This window comes from Argiope bruennichi, chromosome X2 (genome assembly GCF_947563725.1).
Source record: "Argiope bruennichi chromosome X2, qqArgBrue1.1, whole genome shotgun sequence".
Classification (NCBI taxonomy): domain Eukaryota; kingdom Metazoa; phylum Arthropoda; class Arachnida; order Araneae; family Araneidae; genus Argiope; species Argiope bruennichi.
Window position 1 is genome coordinate 29,092,755 of NC_079163.1, and position 23,318 is coordinate 29,116,072.

At 29.8% G+C, this 23,318-nt stretch overlaps 1 protein-coding gene across 1 annotated transcript in view; it reads right to left on the reverse strand.

Moving 5' to 3' along the window:
- The window catches only part of LOC129959926 (ectopic P granules protein 5 homolog), a 141,738-nt gene that overhangs the window by 27,077 nt on the left and 91,343 nt on the right, over positions 1-23,318 (reverse strand). Inside the window, exons 33-38 of the mRNA XM_056072829.1 lie at positions 20,021-20,218; positions 19,779-19,910; positions 16,558-16,639; positions 14,553-14,704; positions 5,622-5,657; positions 5,363-5,534 (exon numbers count right to left, since the gene is read on the reverse strand). Of these exons, the coding sequence (XP_055928804.1) occupies positions 5,363-5,534; positions 5,622-5,657; positions 14,553-14,704; positions 16,558-16,639; positions 19,779-19,910; positions 20,021-20,218 (772 nt within the window). The remainder of the gene's footprint in view (positions 1-5,362; positions 5,535-5,621; positions 5,658-14,552; positions 14,705-16,557; positions 16,640-19,778; positions 19,911-20,020; positions 20,219-23,318) is intronic.

A 23,318-nucleotide genomic window follows, 5' to 3' on the forward strand; every position in this document is an offset into this window, starting at 1 on the left:
AAACGATCTCTCGTTTGCCCGTACCTGAAACCAAGAAACAACTACGTAGTGCTCTTGGCCTGTTCAACTAGTATTGTGATTATATAGCGAATTTCGCCGAGATTGCCTTTCCATTAACGGAACTAACAAAGAAAAGAAGCCCTGATGTATTACCGTGGTGTGAAATGCATAGTGTTGCTTTTGAAAAATTAAAATCAGCATTGTTACACGCTCCTACTCTACACACCCCGAATATGAGCAATCCCTTTGTGATTCATTGTGATGCCTCGTCAATCGGGATTGGCTCGTGTTTATCACAGACTGTTGATGGAAAAATGTGCCCTATCGCTTATGCAAGTCAAAAATTAAACAAAAGCCAACAATCTTGGTCGACAATTGAACGGGAAGCATTTGCTATAGTTTGGAGCTTGAAAAAGTTTGAAACCCTTGTGTTTGGATCCGAGATCCACATTTTTACCGATCATAACCCCCTTCCTTATCTGACCAAGTGCGCTCCTCAGTCATCTTGACTACAAAGGTGGGTATTTGCCTTGCAGAGATTCAACATAACATTAAAACAGTGCCCTGGTTCTAAAATGCCGCATGCTGATGCCCTGTCACGTTTATTACCAAAATAGACTGAAAAACATTTTTTTAGTACTAATATAATTTTTCTGTTTTATATATCAATATGGGATTAGTGACTATAAAATAATAATAATTTATGCTTGATATTATGTATATTTGTTTTAATGTTTTTTTTTTTGTTTATCATTTTCTTAATATGTTGAATAATTGGTATTCGCAAGTTTGGTTAAGAATATAATGTGCAAAACTATTTGAAATAGGATTAGTTACAGGAATATAACTTTTTCTAGTGTTTGTTATAAATTTTCATTCAGCAGTTTTGGTTATATTTGCAATATCAATTGAGTAATGTTTATGAAGTGAAATCTTTTCTTAATTATGTATTAATGTTTACTAAGTGATTATATACATTATTAAGTATATATTAATGTATATTAACTGATAAGTGAGTTTCTTATTATCAAGATGGTATTTATATTCAATTGTGCATTTCTTATTTTACCTCATTGCTTTCTTAAATGTTTGTTAGTAATTAGTTATTCATTCGAGTTAACTTTGCATTTGTGTTTATTTTTATTCGGATAATTTGATGTTATTAGATACGTTTTAAAATCCAATTCATAATTTTAATTCAGAGGTGTGTTTATGTTTTCATATAAACACTACTCTTACGTTGGGGGTGTAGTGATTGGGATTTTGAAGCGTTAGGAAATAAACGTTCATAGATGGCGCTAGGCAACTAGCGCGAGTGTAATTAAAAAGAGTGATGTCATTCGAGTGTTGGCTCTTGGAGGAGAAGGAGTTACTGAGCAGAGTAACTTGAACGAATCTGCAATAAATTTGTTAAGTTTTCTATTTGCCTAATTTTTTTCAAAGCACTCACGAACCAGCCACGACAATATATATATTGGATAGTTGAATAAGTTCTATTTTCCAACAGATGGCATTACTGATTGCATTAGTTTATGATAGTGACGCATCTATTTACAAGTACTATAAGCAAACTTGAAATTCAGTGTATGTTATTTCGCGGAAGTGCAAAAAACTTTATTTTTCATTGCGTTAAATATATCAAATTTCGCGCGCGCGCAAAAAAAAAAAAAGAAAAAAAAAAAAAGAGTATTTTCGGGGAATGTTACTGCACTATTTTATTCAAAAAAAAAAATGCGGTTGAAATTTGCAGAATTTTTGCTGAGACTTCCGGCGATCATGCTCTGTCTGCAACAACTTGTAGAGATTGGTTTATACGCTCTAAAAATAATGATTTTGATCTTGAAGATAAAGAACGCTAAGGCGCACCGAAGAAGATTGAAGATGAACAATTGGAAGCATTACTTCATGAAGACTCATGTCAAACGCTAGTTGAATTTGCAGAATCATTAGAAGTTCATCACATAATAGTTTCGAAATGTTTGAAAATGAATGAATTAGGAATGATTCAAAAGCAAGGTCATTGGTTGCCGCACGAGTTGAAGCCGAGACGTCGAACGGCGTCTTTTCACGTGTGAACAACTGCTTCAACGGCAGAAAAGGAAAGGATTTTTGCATCGTATTGTAACTGGCGATGAAAAATGGATGCACTACTATAACCCTAAGAGTAGAAATTGTGGGGTAAACCCGGCTATACATCAACTTCAGCAAAGCCGAATATCCATGGTTCCAAGCTTCTGCTCTGCATTTGGTGGGATCAGCTGGGTATAGTTTATTACGAGCTGCTTAAACCAAATGAAACCATCACGGGAGATCGCTACAGACTATAATTGGAGTGATTAAGTCGAGCATTGCAGGAAAAACGGCCGCCATACAAGCAGAGACATGACAAGTTCATTTTTCAGCATGACAACGTTCGACCACATGTTGCAAAACCGGTAAAAACCTACTTGGAAACACTTAAGTGGGAAGTCCTAAACCACCCGCCGTTTTCACCGGATACTGCCCCATCCGACTACCACTTGTTCCAGTCGATGACACATGGCCTGGCTGAGCAGCACTTTCGTTCTTATGAAGATGCCAAAAATTGGATCGACTCTTGGATAGCCTCAAAAGACGTGTCGTTTTTCCGACGTGGAATTCAAATGCTGCCAGAAAGATGGGGGAAAGTAGTGGCTAGCGATGGACAATACTTTCAGTAACATGTTTTTTAATGATTTTTTTTAATAAAACATTAATTTTCACAAAAAACAGCGAGAATTTTCCTCTGCTTCGTTGTCTAAGGCAAGAAACTTTTCATGAAATAATTTCTCTTGGATTCTTCCTGTTCTTCACACTTACTTCTAAGACAGAAATTACCCAATTTTGTTATACTAATTGGGAAGCTTCACACTCGTGTGTCTTTTAGCGCAGTCAGTATCAATGTATTCTCGACAAAGAACACACTCAACTTTGTATTCACTGCGAGATGTGTTTCCGAGTCTGAAGCGAACCAGCTCACATGCAAGAACAAAAAAGTTACCAATTTTTCGGACTCGATCAATATAGAATGGGGAAAATATAAACATGGTGCTATTTAAGAAAGCTGGAGTAAATATTTTGTAAATACATGTACACACTTATTTTTTACGTAATACTTAGTACACATCAAAACGATTCGAATTTCAACTCCTCAAATGTATATTTAGGCACGCATTTTTGTTTTTTATTTTATTGTTAAATACTTTCCTCCTCAGAGCTACTGCAATCTAATATTTAAAAAATAATCCAATTTTATACATTGAATTTTTCTTAATATGTTATACATGAAGATTCTATGAATAAATATCTTAATCATTGTTTTATTGACACTTTTATCCAAAGTTTAGAAACATACCTTTATTAAAATTTAAAAGCTTATAGCTTTTGTTGTAAAGAGTCATTAAAAAAGAAGTTGAAGGAAAAAAAATTATGTTTCCCGACTGGACATTTATAAAATAGAATCTGAAAAATTCAGGTGCTGATTTATTTAACTTTAGTGCATACTTGCATACACTCTTCTAGTGTAGTTAAAAAGCTACAATATCACATATTCATACAATTTGACAACAGCAAAGCAACTTTTTTTTTTTTTTTTAGCCTGCAAGGTGCAGAAAATGGTCGACAATAGTTGCCTGCATTTTTATTAAATTTTACTTTAACCATCAGTCAAATTTTAGTCAGAAAATTATCATAATGAAATAGGCATAATAGATTAGAAAAACTTACAAATTCAAAGCCAAGGAAGTAACAACGGATGAACATTCTTTCCGAACTATCCAGTGAATTCTGAATCAGGAAAAACAATCATATCACTCTGATCTGTATCATATAAATGCCATAGCTTTCCTTATAATTTCCTTCAACAAATGATTGAAATCGATGTAAATAAAAACAATTTTCATAATGGGGATATCTTAGCAGGAAGAAAGAACAATTGGCAAAAATACTTCTATTCTTTTGTGACCTTGCCTGTGATTTTGCCACACATCATGTAGAGTATAAGATGAGTGAATGACATCTGAATCAGTCGTCTAAAAATCTGCGGACATAACACCATCGCAATGAGTTTGAAATCGGTCAACCAAGAATTATCTGCAAAATGGGACATCTTTATTGGCTTGTCACTCTGTTGACTAATTTGCTAAACGTAGTCATTCTGCTGTCTTAAGTCGTTGGATATTTCGATTGTTTATAATATATTAACTTTAAGATAGTTTTCAAAATATCGTAACGCCGAACCTTCTATTTTCGTTCCGAAAATGTGAAGACTTTTGTCGACGCAATTTTCGATTTCTAGCAGAAGAGGAGGCAAATGTCTACTACTAATACCGCCTTTGACTAATTTAAAAAGTTGAGAAATCTACAACTAAAATAAGCAGATGTTTTGTGAGATCGTGAAAAGTCTTCAATAAGACATTGATTTCATCAGAATACCTAAATTTAAAGCCGAGCTACAAGCGCGAAAATCTTAGCGAAATGCCAAATCGAATTATCGCCAATTTTGTACAGAATAAGTATATAAAAAGGAAATTTTCTTTAAAACATTTTCTATGCATAAAAAAATAACACCAAACAGAAATTATGATTTTTTAGGAGTAATAACCCAATAGTAAAAAAACGAATGACAAAAATACACTGCAAACATTATGTACATTTTATCAGGGGTTTTTTTTTTTCCCTTCCTTCTTCTTTTTGCTGTTATCATAATTGACATATACAGTAATTACAGTCGCAAACGATCTATATCTTTACTAAGCATAAGTAATATGAAATCAAAGAGTAATATATAGAATTTAGGTAATGTCTTGCAACTAAAACCAGCAAAAGCTTTTGGCAAGGTTAATAGATTTTCAACCATCTCTGTGATGCCATCAAATGCATTTCCTTTTTAAATCTTCTATGATCAATACATTATTAAAACATCTTTTACCAAATTAATATATATTTCAGATTTCTTTAGTTATACAGAATTGCGAAGATAAATATATTGTTTAGTTGCGAACCAATTCATTGGCAGAGTCAATCTAATCTTAAACACTTTCTTCTTACTTTGTGAAAATGATATCTGGAATGTTAATTAGAGAAATAAATTTAAAGGTATATTTTATTGGTATATTATACAGGATATATTTAAACGGAAATTTGTTAGCAAACACTGAAACCTTTGATATACATGCTTTCATCTGAATTTAATCAAATATTTTCGACTTGACATATTAACTCAATCAAATATCAATATAGATAATTTTTCATTTTAAAGAATTTCATTAAATCAAGAATAAGCAACTGGTTTAATTTTTATAAATTCAAATAGTTTTATAAACTAATGAAAATTTTCACTTACTTGTTGTCTCTCTTTGATTAACGTTTTCATTCAGAATGCTTAACATGGAATGACAAAGCACAGCAAGAAATATCCCAAATGGTTTCACATGTGAGCCATAAATTTCATAAATGTTACAAGAGTTTCTTTTGTTCATAAATCTTTGGTAAAATCTCTCTAAAGTTAATGATACCTGAAAAGTAAGAATAGAGAATCACAAGAACTGAAACTAAATCACAACCTGAAATATGTTTTATAAAAAATTAAACCGAATACTTACTTCCTTAGCATTTATTGGCTGACTGGAGACAAAAATCTGAAAAAAAAAAAAAAATATTTCGTAATATTACCAATAATGTTTTTAAGAAAGCAGAAAATAACAAACCTTAAAATCTATAATAAATAAAATGAAATTATAACAATTTAACTAATACACAAAAATAAATAATTAATAACTTAACTGACAGTAAAATATTTCATAATTAAAATTAATTTTTACCCACATTCTGCAACGATGATGATACTCTCTTGCACTTAATATTAGTTAAAATTAAGAGTTTATTTATTTACTTATTATTATTTTGAGTATATGCTTAAATACAAGATATTCTTTTAAACTGTTTGTCTCCATGCTTAAAATTAAAAAAAAAAAAAAAAATGTCAGCATTAAGGATTATTTATTCAAATACAGCTATTTTTATACCATTAATAGCAATAGATTTGGTCTTGTCTGTTTTGGTTTTATGGTGCAAAAGCCATATTTTCAAATAGCAGGATACAAATGAAACATTTCATCTTCCTCCTATTACAAAAACTTAATTTATACTTTCATAAAGCTGAAATTAATTACTTTGCAAAAAAAACAAACAATCAATCTACTTTCAATTTTTTGAATAAAATCATTATAATATTTGTTACAGGTCCAATTAATACCCTATTAATGAAATGAACAAACATATATGAGAAAAAACTTATGAGCAAACCCACATCAATTTTGTTTGGAAATATAAAATTATTAATACTTTCTGAAGTGATTACAGTTACTATGTTCAAAAATGCCACAAAATACTCCAAAAATTGTTGAGTTTAGGAAATACCGTCGTCGAAAAACTAAATATTTAGTTGAAATAATAATAACAATAAACTAAAAATTAAGAAAGCATTTATTAAATAATGGTCCTATTTTTAATTAAGATTTATTGGATTTAAAGTGAAGGGGTAGAAAAATGTCCAGTAAGCACATTCTTTTTAAAAGTTCCCCGTGTTTCCTTTACATGTGATTCACATGCGTCAGAAATCCCTATCAAAATCTTAATAATATAATATTGGCTCTATGAAAAAGTATTTTCCCTATCCATATCTCATGTTATATAAGACAAGGGATAATTTATTTCTCTCTCTTCCCCACTTCTGTTTTTATACCCTTATAATATTATATATTTTATACCCTTGTGAGTATAAGACCAAACCATTAAATTCTCCATGTGTGAAGTGTGGTTTCACAGCTTCTTTCATTCCAGGCCCTTTCTTTTTTGACGAGCGTTTAGTTGTATCAGGTGGAAAACATATTCTGTCACTGCAGAACGGTATCATATGCTTTAGCGAGACCAAGTTATGCCTGCTTAGCAGCAAAGACATGCACTACATGTCCTCACCTTCATGCAGGACGGTGCACTGTTTCACGTTGCTCGTTCCATCAAGACATTCCTTCTAGACAAATTCACTGAGGAGTGAGTGATAAGCCGAAGATGTGATTAAATGGCCCACACGATTACCAGACCTTATTCTAGCGGATTTTTGGTTGTGGGAATACCTTAAGTCTCGTGTTTAACGGGGCTCTCCGGCCACGTTTGTGGAACTGAAAGATGCCATTCGACGGGTCGTCGATGACATCGATGCCGACATGCTACAATCAGCTATAATAGACGTAGTTATGCGCCTCACTTGCTTAATACCTTGTGGTGGTAAGTCATGTTGAACATGTCTTGCTTTAAAATAAAATGCGCTGTGTTTAAAAAAAGGCGCATACGTTCCTGACTCAACAAATAAAAAATTATAAGTGAATTCATTAATAATGTCACTATTCTTTACAGCAATTTAAGATTTATATAGTACATTCTTTGTTTATTTGGAATATTTAAATTACAATACAATTGCAAATAATATTTAAAATATTGTGAGTTGTAAACATGTAAATGAAGGAAAAATAATATTCCAAGGTTCTTATATACTAGCTAATGGCATGTATTCTGGCATGACAATCAAAATAAGGTAGAAAATAGCACAGAAGAAATTTTTTACACCTCTGATTGTAATTGAAATACTCTCTGTTATCTCTTGTGTTGTTCTGTTATCTCTTGTTTTGATATTCCCAAATATTTTTTCCTAACCTACGCAAAAAAACTTTTAATGCTTTTCACTTCACGTTTAATATTTATTAAAAGAGTATTTTGAATCTTGTAATTATTTTCAGTATCAAATATCTCATTTGGATGAAATCTTATTTATATTGATATTTCATTTAGGTGAAATCACAACAATACAAATATTTTACTTAATATTTTATGACATTTAATAATTTTGTTACTCAAATTTTCCAATATTTAAAAATATTGTAATCAAGTATATTACAGACTATCCTCACCATGTAAAATTTATCAGCTGAGCTTCTACAGAAAAAAGGCAGGAATATATCTGTGCACTATATCTTTCAATTTATTAATATTTTGTTACTGTAGATTATTTTGGTTTAAATAATATTTTACGAATACAACTCTTTGTCTTTTTATATTTCTAATATCCTTGTTGAAAATGATTTCAAAATTAATATAAAGGCAATGAAAGGTATCACTCTTAAGACACATTTAAATTTTATACTCTTAATTTGACACCACTTAAGGTAGGATTGTGTGTCAAAGAACCCTGATACAATTCCAGATATTGTGGTGCGCGTGTGTGTATGGGGGGGGGATTGTAATGATATTTTAAAATCTAAATTATTAATTAATTTTATAATTTTTTTAAATCTTAAATTAGCCCGCATTAATTTCATTCTAAAATATCCTCTTATTTTCTGATCCAGTTACACTTTTTATTTCATCATTTTCAACACGTGCTTAATAAAACTGCTGATTTATGAATTTAATCACATTTCGAGAGAAGGAATGAAAATTCATAACACTTGCCTATACCTTAAAAATATACCTAAGATATCCTTTTATAAGTCTACACGAATCGAAGAAATCCCTAATAAAATCTCATAGTAAAATCATAGAAGGGAATAAATGAAATAAATCGAAGTTAAAATTTCAACATTTTCTTCTTTTCGGCCATGTATCTACTTATATATATATGTTACAGTGAAAACCCGAAATCAGTCAAAACGCGAATTAACTAGGGAAAACGCGTTTTAACTGACAGCGCTAGGGAGAACGCGAATTCACTAGTGAAAACGCGTTTTAACTGGCAGCGCCAGGGAAAACATGAATTACAGCGCGAAGGAGAATGGATTTTCTCTACTTATTTCCTATTTTGTCCGGTAAAAACCGTACGAATCTAGATTTCTTGTTCGTGAAATATCCAAAAGAAAGTGCAGTTCAATTTTATTCTTGTTGGAAGATGTTTGTGCTGGTTGATTCATTTACGATGAGCGAAAAAAAATATTAATGTTTTTTTACGCTAAAAAGTGGAAAAATAGATTTCTTGAACAAATACAATTGTTACAGAAAAAACAGAACAATTTAAATGTGATGACACGTGATGAATACAACACTCTTTTATCCGAAGTTGAAAAAGCAAAATCTGCCGTTAGCAAGACTTCTGTTCAGTACCGCAGATTAAAAAGGCTCGACATTCTTGAAATCAGTGGAATAAAAAAGTTGGTTTCTTCAAATGAGCCCATCAAATATTAATTACCAGTTGAAGAAATTTTTGATGCCATCGAAAGTGCACATGTGGCCATAGGACATAGTGGTAGAGACAGACTTAAAATCGAAACTTCAAGAAAATATGCTAACATAACCACTGAGATGATACAAATTTTTTTATGAATGTGTGAAATATGTCAACAGAAAAAAATATGAAAAAAAAAAAAAAAAAAAAGGTTTGATTTCTAAATTTATCATTCACTCAGGAATGAATAGTCGCTGCCAACTGGATTTGATTGACATGCAATCTCAGGCAGAAAATGAATTTAAGTTTATTATTAAGGACCATTTAACGATATTTGTATTACTACGACCACTTCCAGGGGTGTTTGTGGGACCCCAAAAAATCCCCTGAAACTTTTACGGACTTACTACCGGCATTTTGGAGTTTCGAGAAGGGGGGGGGGAGAGAAATGAAAAATTACAATTGTGAAATATTGAATGACCTAATTATAAAAGTTCAATGAATTACTTTTTTTGCAAAATTAATAACTATAAATTTTCAAACATATAAACTACTACATTTTATGCAAATATTTTAAATTACCTGAATTAATTCTTTAAAAAAATTATCTAATTTCTGCTGCTTTTTTTTATTTTCTGATGTTTGTGGGCTTGTCTTTCTTTTGTGGTGAACTTCATAATTGCAGGAAGATTGACTTTTATTTTCCTCATTTACAGTTGAAGAAATTTCCTCGAGAACTGCACATGCAGAGGTAGAAGCAGTTTGCTTTTCTGCTAATGTAGAAGGTTTTTCAGAGACTTTTATAGGTGACTCATCTGAAATACATGTTTTTAAGTCCTCTTGATATGTTTTCCAACTTCTGTTCATATTCAGTAAGAGATCTTTGTGAATTGGATCAGTCATTGGATTTTTTGAGCCATATTTTTCACATGAGGTTTCTTTAGAAGCCATTAAATCATATTTAATAGTCTGCACTGCATCTAGGGAATCAATCTTAAGAGAGGTTCTATAGTCAGTGACAAGTGTATCCATTAAGTTGAATGCACTTTCCACTAATGGGCCATGGAAGCAGCTAAGGCAGGCTTTGACCAATTTAGCCAATGTAGGATACTTATAATCATTTGTGAAATCATCTTTTAAATTAAAAACTTTAGACCAATATTTATCAATTGTACACTTGACTTGATTTCCACTTTCATCAGATGTGTAGAGCATTTTTTTGGTGATATCAATATCACTCTGGTATAACCTTATTTCAGCTTCTACTTTTGACTTTTCATTATCACTAAAAATATGGGACATAAAAGATGATAATTTTTCAAAAGCTAATATTGTACTGGTTTTACCTCTTAGCTCTGGATCTAATGCTGTAAAACTAATTAGATATGAATTTTTAAGGGGTAATTTCTGTTTCATATGCTGAAATTTCAAAGTGAAATTCTCTTGCGTACATAAATAAAAAAATATTTCAATAAGAGAAACGAAAAATTTACACGTGCATCAATAAATGAAACGAAAATTTTACACAGCGGAGAAAAAAAAGTTGCGAAGCGATCAATGACAAATAGCTAATACGGCGAAAAATCCCCCTTCTCTACTTATTGGCGCCACGCCAGGAGAGATAAGACCTTTGAACCCAGAGTCACGTGATCGCACATCTAGTCGCGAAGTCTCTCCCTTTTTTTTCTGCCGCGCCTACTTGCCGAAAAGAATCCAGAAGAGAATGTCCGAGAAACGGGGGAATGAGTCATAACTCGCAATAAGGAAAGAACAAAAAAGAAGTTTTTTCCCCCTTTTCACGCATTATCACTGCCTTTGGAGAAAGAAAGGAAAAGTTTTCACCACACACGCTGACCTTGCGTTTTCTGCTTTCAAAGCAAACAAAATCGTCCAGATCAAAATAAATAATTCATTATTATTCCTACTTCCTTTTGAACGACGATCCCCGGAATTTCCGGGTATCGAAGTTCAAAATCCCCGGAATTCCGGGGTTTCCCCGGAGCACAAACACCCCTGCACTTCAGAGCAAAAGAACGGAATAGGGTGCGTTGCAAGTACTTCATGTATCATTTTGATATTTGGGGCTCATTGTCTACTGCAATCTGATAATGGAAGAGCGTTTGTAAATTCAGTTATAGAGCAGTTACGTACGTATTGGCCAGAATTGAAGATTGTTCATGGGAAGCCTCGTCATAGCCAGTCGCAGGATTCGGTTGAGAGGGCCAATCAAGACGTAGAAAATATTTTGGCTTCATGGATGAAGGATAATGAAACTATAAAGTAGTTATATGGTCATCGTTTTGTACAATTCATGAAAAACAGAGCTCTAATTTCAGAATTAAACAATCACCATACAAAGCTATGTTTGGGATTGAACCAAGAGTTGGAATGACAATCTCAACTTTGCCATCAGATATTATAAAAACTATCGAAGACGAAAATGAACTTCAGAAAATTTTCGAGGATATGAACGCAAAAGAACAAGAAACTGAACAAGCACAATCAGGAGAGCATATGCTCGCTAATAAGTCGACCAACATTTTCCTAATTAGAGAGGAAGCCAAAGAAAATTTGAATGAATGAAAAAGATATCAGATGCAACACATCCTGAGGTTGATATTGGAGGTAGAGTTTTTGTTCCTATTCCAGATGTTGATCGAGCAAAAGCTTATTTGCGAAATCTCATCGGTGCAGTGCTTGAAAAAAATAAAGATGGCCTGTACAAAATTGGTACGAAAGATGGAGTTCTGAACAAACTGTATTCGAGGTAAGAAATAATATTTAAACTTTATTAGTTTAGTATTTATTCAATAAATATAATTTATTCAATTTATATTAATTTAAAATTTTATAAGTATTTATACAGTAGATTATATTTATTCAGGGTACAAGAATGATACAAAAGTTTAACATATTCCCTGATTTTTAGATCTGAATTCGATGTATCGCATCAGATGTTCTTGACTAAAGAACAAGTACCGAATCAGGAAATTTCTCTGAGAACAGAAGCAAGAAAAGGAGCTATAGGAACTGGGCAAGGGTTCATCCACTGTCCTTATAAAAAACACTGTTCTTCAAAGAGATATTTCTGTATGAAAAATGGTTCTCTTTGCAATTCTAAGTGTTACAGTAGTTTGCCTTGTCGAAATAAATAATCTGCAATAACAAGTACTGCTTTAAACAATATCCAAATAAAAAAATTTTGTTTTCTTCAATGATAGGATTTTTCCTCAAATACTATTTTACTAAGTATAATTTAATATAATGATTTTGGATAGAAGCAAATAATTTTTTTCTAACAAATAAAAACACAAATAAAATGGTTATACCAGCGCTGTTGATAATATATTAGCATTGTAAAAAAATATTTTCCCTATCAGTATCTCAGATTATATAAGACCAGGGATAAAATGTCCAAGAGCTTTTCCCTCATTGTCTTTCTGTGTTGTGTGTGTTGCTCGTCGCTCCTGCTTGTAAATAATGCGTGCTTCTCCAAGATGAAATAAAACTACGTCACGAAATCTGAAGTCTCTTCACTGTCTTCGAAACTGCATTCTTCTTCACATAAAATAATGAATACACACAAACACGCACAAGTATTATTTTTGAAAGCAGTTGTGTGACTGAAGACAGGGAGAATGCACTGAATTTTTAATTTTGTTTAATTTCATTCCGGGAGGCATGATTTATGGAAAAGCAGAAGCGACGAGCATACACACAACACAAAACGACACAGTGCGAAATGAGGAAAAGCTAAAAGAGAGGGAAAACAATTTTCCCAGTGCTTATATACTATGAGAGTGATAGGGATTTCTTGCATGTTTCGATTTTAATAACAGAAACACAAGGATCTTTTAAAAGAATGTGCTTGCAGGACAGTTTTTTATCCCTTCACTCGGAGTGTGGGAACTTTTAGCCGATTCAGCAATTTTAGAACTTGCGTTGAATTAATTAAATAGAAAATGTGGAATGGGATCAGGAAATAAGAGAATATTTTAGAATAAAGTTACTATGGTCTCAATTTCGATAAAACTTTAAAATTAATTATAATTGAAATCAGAGTTTAAAATATTACACACACACACACACACACACACACACACACACACACACACACACACACACACACACACACACACACACAATATTTGAAGCAGAGTCGTGGCCGAAGACTGAAAAGACACTTTGAAATTTTTTAAGTTCGCTTTATTGCATCCCAAGAGGCATGATATATGAACAAGCAGAAGCGACGAGCACAACACAGAACGACACAAAATGAAAATGAGGAAAAGCTAAAAAAAATTTATCCCTGTGATTATATACTGTGAGATTTCGATAGGGATTTCCTACACGTGCCGATCACAGGGATCTTTTAGAAGAATTTGTTTAGAACAGCAATTTTGTATCCTTTCACTCGGAGCGTGGGAAGCGCTAACGAAAGTATTTTTACAGAGCTTTCTGTTGCATTAATTAAATAGAAAAAGTGAAATTGGATCAGGAAATAAGAGAATATTTTAGAATGAAGTTAATATGTGCTGAATTGAGTTAAAATTAATTAAAAATTAAAATTAACAAAATAAATCAATTAATTAATACAATAAAAAATTAAAATTAAAAAAATTAATTTCTTAACAATTCTTATACTATAACTGTAAAGAAAATGAAAATGTTACCAACTGATACGTATCATCTTCAATTACTTATTATCTAGTTATTTCGAGAAGAAAAAAATTTAGTTATTAAATTCAGCCCTTATTAACTTCATTCTAAAATATTTTCTTATCCAATTCCACCTTTTTTAAAATTTAATTAATGCAACGGAACCTCTGCAAAATTGATCGTCACAATTGACAAGTTGACACACTGATCATCGACAAGTTGACACACTGAGCTGACTGACAAATTGAGTGAAGGGATAAAAATTTGTCGATCTAACACATTCTTTTAAAAGTTCCCTATAATTCTCTTACCTAAATCGACACGTGTAAAGAAATTCCTATAAAAATCTCACAAAATATAATCATGGGGGTAACATTTCGGGCCACCACATGGCCTTATTCCTCTTTTCGCTCTTGTGTCGTTCTGTGAAGTGACGTACCTTGTCGCTCCTTGCTTGTACATAAATTATGCCTACCGGGATGGAATAAAGCGAAATTTAAAATTCGAAAAAAATCTTCTCTTTCTTCGACCACTAAACTACTCAAAAATTATGTGTTTATATATATATATATATATATATATTAAATCAAGCTATCATTTATTTCAACTGAACACTTAGGACGTATATATAGATAAGATATATAATAATGATTAAAAATACCTGTTGATCTGGAGGTAACAATACATTTTCAGCGTATTTTTTTAGAGCATTTTCAATTACTTGAATTGAAGACTTTTCATTTAATGTTGAACAACCGAAGCAGTGCAAAATTTCATACCAAACATTCAATGAAATTTGATTTTTATCCATCCCTAAAACAAATAAGAAATGACAATTAATACTTGTAAATTCAAAAAAATTCCAGATAAATTATATAAAGGAGCATATTTAAATTAAAATAATTTTGAATTTTACCATTGCTTCAAAATTTCCAAAGCTACAGGTATTCTTAAAGAGTACAAAATAATCCTGTTACATAAAACACACCTATAAATTCTTTTCTACGACAATAAGTTCACTACAAAATTGTGACGATAACTATATAAATTATCACCCTTTCCTTCATTTTTCAAATATATATATATATATATATATATAAGAGGAAATTAGTAGAACTATATTAAACTCATAGGGACAATAATTTGAATACTACTGTAAATTTGTAATACTAAGCAGAAAAGTAATTTATCTAAAGTGTTGAAATTAGTTGCTAATACATCCACTTTTAAGTTTCTATAATTTACATAACTTTTCTTGCTCTCTTCAGATTTCCTAGATTTGTAATCTATTAAAATCCCCAGGTTAATACTGATAAAATTTAACTACATTCCAGTTAAAAGGCCCAACTAATTTCAGCAGGGGAAAAAATAATTGAAGTAGAATGATGTTGTAACCTTCCTGGAACACCTTGAATAACAATGGAGTCATCTGGAAATGTTTTATGATATTTAATATTACACAGGGATGACAATTTCATTCCAGTGCTCTGGAAAAGGCTGCAAAACTGTAAAACTTGTAAATGAAATTTAAAAATTAATGAAAACTAAATAATGGATAAATGGAACAAAAACTAAATATAATTAGCACATAATGTAAAAACGAGTGTAGGCTAAGATCCAGGATATAGTTTATAAAAATGAAGGAATTTATGAAACAAGAAAGGAATCAATAAGAAAAGAAAAATTTAATGTGATACTTTTTTAAAAGGTTGATTTTTTTTTTTCAAATTATTTTTTTTAATTATACGGGTGAATATCTATTCTTCAGGAAAACATTTTTAACTGTGTAAGTTCTATTTTAGTTTCTAAATACTACTTACAACGGTACAATTATAAAGGCATTATATAAGAATTACAATATTTACTCTTTTATTACATTTCTGCTTACATTATTTTCAATTTATTTTTATTAAAATAAATAACTTGAATTCTAATGTTTTTATCCTATGTCTGACTCCCCTTTTCCAGTTTTTCTTTTTTATCCACATCCCATACTTTTATGAAGAGAGGGCGCTCTCTGTTGAAGTACCATTTGATGAGAAAATGCTTATTTTGGCATTTTTCTATAATGCATTATCCGAATACACTTCTCTTGTTCATGATTATAATTTTTGAATGTACATTGCTATACTGCCTATCCTTCTTGAAAGGTGAAGAAAAAAGTATCATTCCTCTTTTTTCATATTTACGTATATTTTTGTTGAATACTTTCATTTCATTGTTTCAAATTTTTACTACACTTAAGAGTGTCATTACTTACCAGTTATATTTCACTCTACACACATAAAATATGACATGAAACTTGTAACATAGAGCTAGTAAGCACTGTAAGAGAGGTCTTACCTTGAAAAATTATATGGCAATTACATGATTATGCTGAATGCATTTTAAACTATTTTAATCGCATTTATAACAATATAACTCTTATTTATTCAATCAAAAAGTGGATAATACAGAGAGAAACAAACAAATGATTGGACATTTTGTATCCTTAAACAAGTTGTTTCTAAATTTTCATTATAAACAGTAAATATTTTATTTTATATTTGTCTTGTGTTCATGAAGATAAATTGATTTGATTAGTTGATATCTTTAAATTCGACAGTTTTAAAGCCATATTCTATGTTTAACATCACTGCAAATATTGATATTTAAATATACATTACCATCCAAAACAAAAGAAATAGTATCTTCATAAAATTCAGGAAATGTCCGCAGCAAAGTAATGCGAAAATGATCAGTGAGAACCTAAAAAGATAATTTGTAATTATAAAGACGGTATTTCTAAAAATCTTTTTATTACCCCCCCCCCTCTAAAATCGTCAGGCAATGATAAATAAAATGAGATATCTCCACAGCCTTAATAGATCATTACACAGAACAATAGATATAATAGACAGACAGAATGGAAGCAGTTTGTCAAAATAAATTTGATAAGATATGAAACGGCAGCTTAGTGCAAAATGATGAGGCAAATATTTGTCAATTGTAAAAAATAGTAAGTTTAAACAACTTTAATTTATGATTAAACTTAATTTTTTTAATCTAATTTGTTATTTTTCAGAAATCATTTATATATATATATATATATATATATATTAAAATTTCGTTTCTAACAAAGACCAGTCAGCATTTTTTAATCTCCAAAACTTAATTTGTATATAATGCCTTAATTTTCCATATGTTGTATTGCCAGAAAATTAAAACAATGTTTGGGTTCAAAAATACAGTATTTTAAAGATAGTTGGTACTGAACAAGATCCTATTTTTAAAAAAACATGGATTAATTTTAAATAATAATCACAAAGATCAAACACACCCAAAGCCAACTCTAAATATTTTCCACAAGAATAATTCCCAATCGTAAGGTAGAATGAGGCTGCTATTCCTGAATACTCTATTGAAGAGATGTATAATTTGACAAGATAATAATAAAAATGTAAAAATGTCTTTGGTTACAAATTGTGAATTAAGTGTGTAATTCTGTTATATGTTACCAAGAAAGGGTTTTAAATATTTGAAAATAAAAGGATAATAATCACTAATAAAAAACATAAATGAATTTATTTAGAATTTGTAACATTATTTTCAATAACAAATCCATGGCTGATAAATTTTCTGACAAAAAGATGATTAACATACAAGAGGAAGATACAGGTTGGAAATTTAATTTGAGACGAAGCTAAGTATATTAATAGTATGCCTTCTTTATCTTTAAAATATTAATAGCCAGCCACTTCCAAGAATATAATATTCACACTTTCAGCACAGTTCAAGTCTAATTAGTTGTTCATACAGATCAACAGAGTGGTAGTAGTGTGGTAGCTTATCAACCAGGAAGGGTAAGCTGCTACATTATCTGTAGGGTCAGGGATTGTTCTTGAATGAGATTTAACTAATAATTTTAAATTAAATTAATCAACATTTTTATTAAAATTTTAATCATTCTAATCCATTAAATAAATAATCATTCACATGATATTTGAATCACAGATAAATTGTAACTTTTAAATAGAATAATGATTTTAAATATAACTTTAATGGTAATAAATAATAATTATAATTTCGCTCATTATAAAAAAATTTATGAAGGTTTTTCTTATTTGGACATTTTATAATTTGTTAAGCATACTTAATTTTTAATTACATATCAGAGCCAGGATTACCATTAAAACAAAGAAAATAAAAAATGCTTTGACATCTTGAACACTTAAGTGGCAACTATGTGTGAGCAGAACATTTTTCAGATCTGTTGAAAAAGGTCGTTACAATTTTGGATAACTCGCCAATGTATTCAATAAATTAACAGCTACTATTTGTTCCTTAAGTGGTTCCAACCAATTCTGTAAATTTAGATTGAAATGTTATAACTAATTTAATATATTATAATAATGATAGCAATTATAGTAGTCATTTATCAAGATTAAAGTTGCTTTTATAATTATTTAAAATTTTAATTTTGAGCATAGGTTTAATAATTATTTCTTCGACAAAAGACAATAGATATTTTAATAATAATATTTGTAAATAATTTGAAAGTATTAATTTTGAAATAAGTTAAAAATTATCGAACTCACGGAGGATTGAACCCTAAACGCTAGTTGGGAGGCTGCTACCATCTATGTTGATACATTGTTCACGAATATTGATAACTAATTAAAATATAAGCCATGCTGAAAGCTTAAAGACTATTTTCTTGGAAGTGGGTGGCTATCGTATTTTAATATTTTAATGAATGAAAACTCTAAAAGTATATTATATCCTTTTCCATCTCTAATTGAATTTCCTTAATCAAATCTCCCATTTGTTAGATGATTTTGATTAGCAGCCTTATGAAAAATTCAAAAATCAATCTAGTTTTATAATATATACATCTTTTGATGGGCATTAACACATTTGCAAGAAGCGTATTTTTACGTTTTTCGCAGTCTGTCACTAGAGCGCAAAATACGCAAAAATATGTATTGTATAAAATCACGCGCTGCTCGCCTAAATCCGCGGCAAAATAGATTCGCCTGCCATGTATAACGAAGACACAGAATTTTAATCCACTTAGTAGTCGATCAGTGTGATAATAGCCGAAAATGCATATCCATCTCATACAAAAGTATTTAACTTTCTCTAAATGTGTTTTAGAATTAAACATAATTTGTTACCTTTAATTATTTTAAAATTTTTATTTATACATGAGAAAGATTAACATTTTCTTTTTAATAATGGTATTTGATTTTATTTTTACCGAAAGAACTACAAGACCAATCAAAATGACAGGTCTATTTCTGTTAATTCTAATGTTAATTGATGATATATATTTATAAGCATGAGTTATTAGTAACAAAAAAATTGATTAAGTAAAATAAATGCATATTAAATAAAGTATTTTCTTTGAGAAATTTTTAAAGAAAAATGTTTGAAAAGAAGAAAGTGAAGAAAAACAAGTATTGATTATCCAAGTGCCGATTTTGTGGGAAGTATTGAGTAGTTAGAATGTAAATTTTCAAAACTTAATAGCACTTCGCAATATGCATCCTAATAGACTTTTGATACTGTAAAAAACTTTTCAACAGTTTTTTTTCATTTATTTCATATTAGTTGCATTATTTTTTAAAAATTTGTTTGATCATCCAAATTTTAAAAAGAAAAAGCAAGCAAATGTATAATAATTTTTTTAAAAAAAAAATCAAGCATTTCAAAGAAAGAGAAAAGTGCTACAGCTTTAATACATAAATTATAATTTTACACTTCTCAATTATCAGTTAGCAAGGAACAAAAAATAAAGCTGAAAATAAATCAGACAATTTTAAATTAATAATATTCAAGTAAATTTTGATTTTAAGATTTACAATGATTAACTAAATTTCATTACAATATATAGAAAAAAACATACATCATGCACCATTTGCAGTTCTTTTGAAGGACTAGATCCACATTCAAGTAATGAGTTGCATATTAATTTAAAAAGTTTTCGTCTGTCACAGTAGTTTGAACCTTTTCCCTTCAGAATACCATGAAGATCAACCTAATTATGTGAAACAAAGGAATGATAAAAAGCATCAACAAATAAATAATTTTTGAAAAATGCAACGTCTCATGCCTTATTTTTATTTCACAGTAAGTAATATAACTCACTTTATGTAGAAGAACAAAAATTGTATTAAGTGAGCATTCCTTGATTGCTGAAGTAATAATTTCATATAGTTCTAAAAACACAGCTATGGATGCAACATTGGGATTAAAAATACCAAAAGCAAGTTCACCAGCTTCTGGATGTTTGAGAATGGCTTTTGCTAAAGCACACAGCTGGTCCTCTTGATTGCATATAAAAACCTATGAAGAAAATGGATTTAAACAAGACTGAATAAGATAAGGCAATAAATAAATAAATCTATGAAATTTTTAAACTCTTCATGAATATTCTGAATATTCTTCATACATTGTGACAACCTAGTTTGCAGTGCACATAAAGTTACACTGTGTATTATTACATTCAACTAAATAGGCTTAAAATATTTAAAAGTAAACCTTACTTTAATTTGTTGTAATTTACCGATCTCAACAAATCTCAGTTTCAAATGCCAATATTATTCAGACCAAATTATGATGTTTCAAAAAATATATATTTCATTTGTTTCTCTTGAATGCTCAGACTTGGCTACTTACCCCTTATAACATCAGTTATAATTATGATTTATTATGAACAATAAGTGATTTGATTGTTCATGCTTTTATTTTTTTGAAGATATTTTCTGACATTTCTTACCAAAACTCCCTAAATATTGCTGACTATCATTTCTGTATTCATAAAATAATTTCTGTATATTCATATTAACAATGCCTCTCTTCAAAATTAAAGGACAATTTGAAAAATTATGTTTCCTGATTAAATTTCTCAATAAATATCAATTAAGTAATTATTTATGTTAATTACTTTAAATAAATTTTAAATTAAACTTTTGCCCATGGATTAGTAGAATACATAAAATAGGCAATATTAGGCAATTGATAATGTGTTGGATGTGTATTGCTGTTTTAAAGTTAATACAGTTTAAAGGTGAAAAGTTAATTTGTCATGAATCAGACACCATTTTAATAAAGAATGGTTAAAGTTCATTGGTAGCCTCAAGAGAGTCAAATGCATATGCAGTTCATCAATATCTAAATGTCATATCTGGAAATGGCACGTGCACGTACACACAAAATTATGTATGTAGCAGCTATAAGAATGTCAGGCAAAGCTTTAAAGCTGACACAGAATTTTCAATCTACTATTCAGCTGCTGAATAAAGTCTTCATTAGGTTAGGTTGATCTGAGAGAACAAATTACCAGTGTTCCACTCAGTTCCTATTCAAAAGAAAATTATTCAAGTTGGTGATATCATGATCTATGACGTCAAGAGGAATGAGATTTAATAGTCTTTATTTTAAAAAAATATATATAGTCTGAAGAGTGATTCTAGGCATGTTAAGATTAGGAGAAAGGAAGCAATATATTGTTAGCCTTTACTTGCCCAAGAGAGATCTCGCATCCATAAAAGAGGTTTCGTCAAAAATAGTTGCACCAGTTCATATCCGTGACAGAGATTCAGTAGTCATCACAAATATGAGGACAAAGTCCTAGATTTCTATATAAATTGCTTAGAAGTACAGCTGATCCAGATTTTTAGCTATTATGAGATATTATTTGTCCACGTACAGTATCTCTAACATCAAAATACTTGGAAATAAGTATTTCCAAGTATTATATATCATTTGGGAATGTTAGTCAGCTCACTACCAGATATAAAATCTATTGAATTTATGTAGGATGATTCAGATAGGCCACCACCAAAAACCTTCTTAGACTTACAAGGCAAAAAGTACAATTTTAAATTAAGCAGAATTACCATTTATGTTTGTCTCTACATTAAATTTATTGCTTAAATAGCACTTTTATTCTTCATTTAAATGGTGTCCTTGATACATATCTTGAAAAAACTCTTAAAAATGCATTTGCTTTAAAGAGCATCACAAATCTGAATTCCAATTTGCATCCACTGAGCAACATGTTCATAATATTCTAATTTACAATAGCTCACCTCACCTCACCTCACCTAAACACAAATGCATAATCTATAAGTAAATTTTGCTTCAATTTGTGACCAATGAACATAAATAATTTCATTACAAGCCATTCATTAAAACATTTAACTGAACATAATTTTCTAACTAAAAAAATCCTTCCTTTAATAAAGACAAGCATAATGTAAGAAAATATCACACTAAACACAGAAATGAGGCTATGATATTGGAAAAAAAGAAGAAAAAAAATCAAAGGATGATTTTTGGGTATAATTCTGTGGCTCCAAATATTACAGTATTCGGGAAAAATGAGTTTTTTAATGTTAATCATTTACAGTTATAATTTTAGTGTACTAATTTATTCAAATATGTCTTCTATCAGCTAATGTGATGTTGCAAAACATACAAGAAAATATATTTAAAATTATTTCTATTTTAATTTGTAATTTATAGTCGTATTTTTTATTCTATAATTAGTAGCTTAATTCTACATCGTATAACTGATTGTGTTTCACAATTAGAGTTAATGATTAAAATATTTAAATTTGTCTTTTTACATTAAGATGGCAGAATGAAAAAAAAAAAAAACTAGTATTATTACAATAAACACAGTTATTCCACAATGATTTAAACCATACTGTATTAAAGACATTTTTTTTTTTTTTTAAATTCTTTTTCTCTTTAGAAAACACAATTCATGATGATTAATTCTGAATGCTGAGATTAACTTCAGAATAAGAAAATGCATGAAAAAAAATTCATACCCTCAATGATTTTGTTCGTTAATATAATTGAGAAATTTAATCAAGATACTAGATAAATTGCATTCCTTACAAAAATATTTTGAATTGATAATACACAAATGTTTGCTTACATGAAATATAAGGTAAAAAATCATTTAATTCCACATCTTCCTTTTTATTTACAACTTTAAGTCATATAATACACTAATACACTAGCATGGATTAACCTCTGTATTAATCTATGGCTGCAGGCAGGTTAAATAAAAAAAAAAAAAAAAAAAAAAAAAACAGTATGACACATAGAAAAAAGAATTAATCATCAGCCAATAATCTCTATAATGTTAATCTGACTTATTATCTTACCTTTTCCCTTCTGAGTGAGTTACTTAGAATTTTTTCAAAATTTTTCTAACTAAGAAATATGCTGCAATAATTACACTCATAAAACGTATATGAGATAGTGTGTTAGAATTAAAATGTTTCAAGAACATATGATAAAGTATGTTAGCCACCAATAAAAATATTGAAATAAATAAAAATTAGAACAAGTTTATATATATATATATATATATATATATATATATATATATATATATAAAGATATCAATTTTTTTGTAAATTAAGAA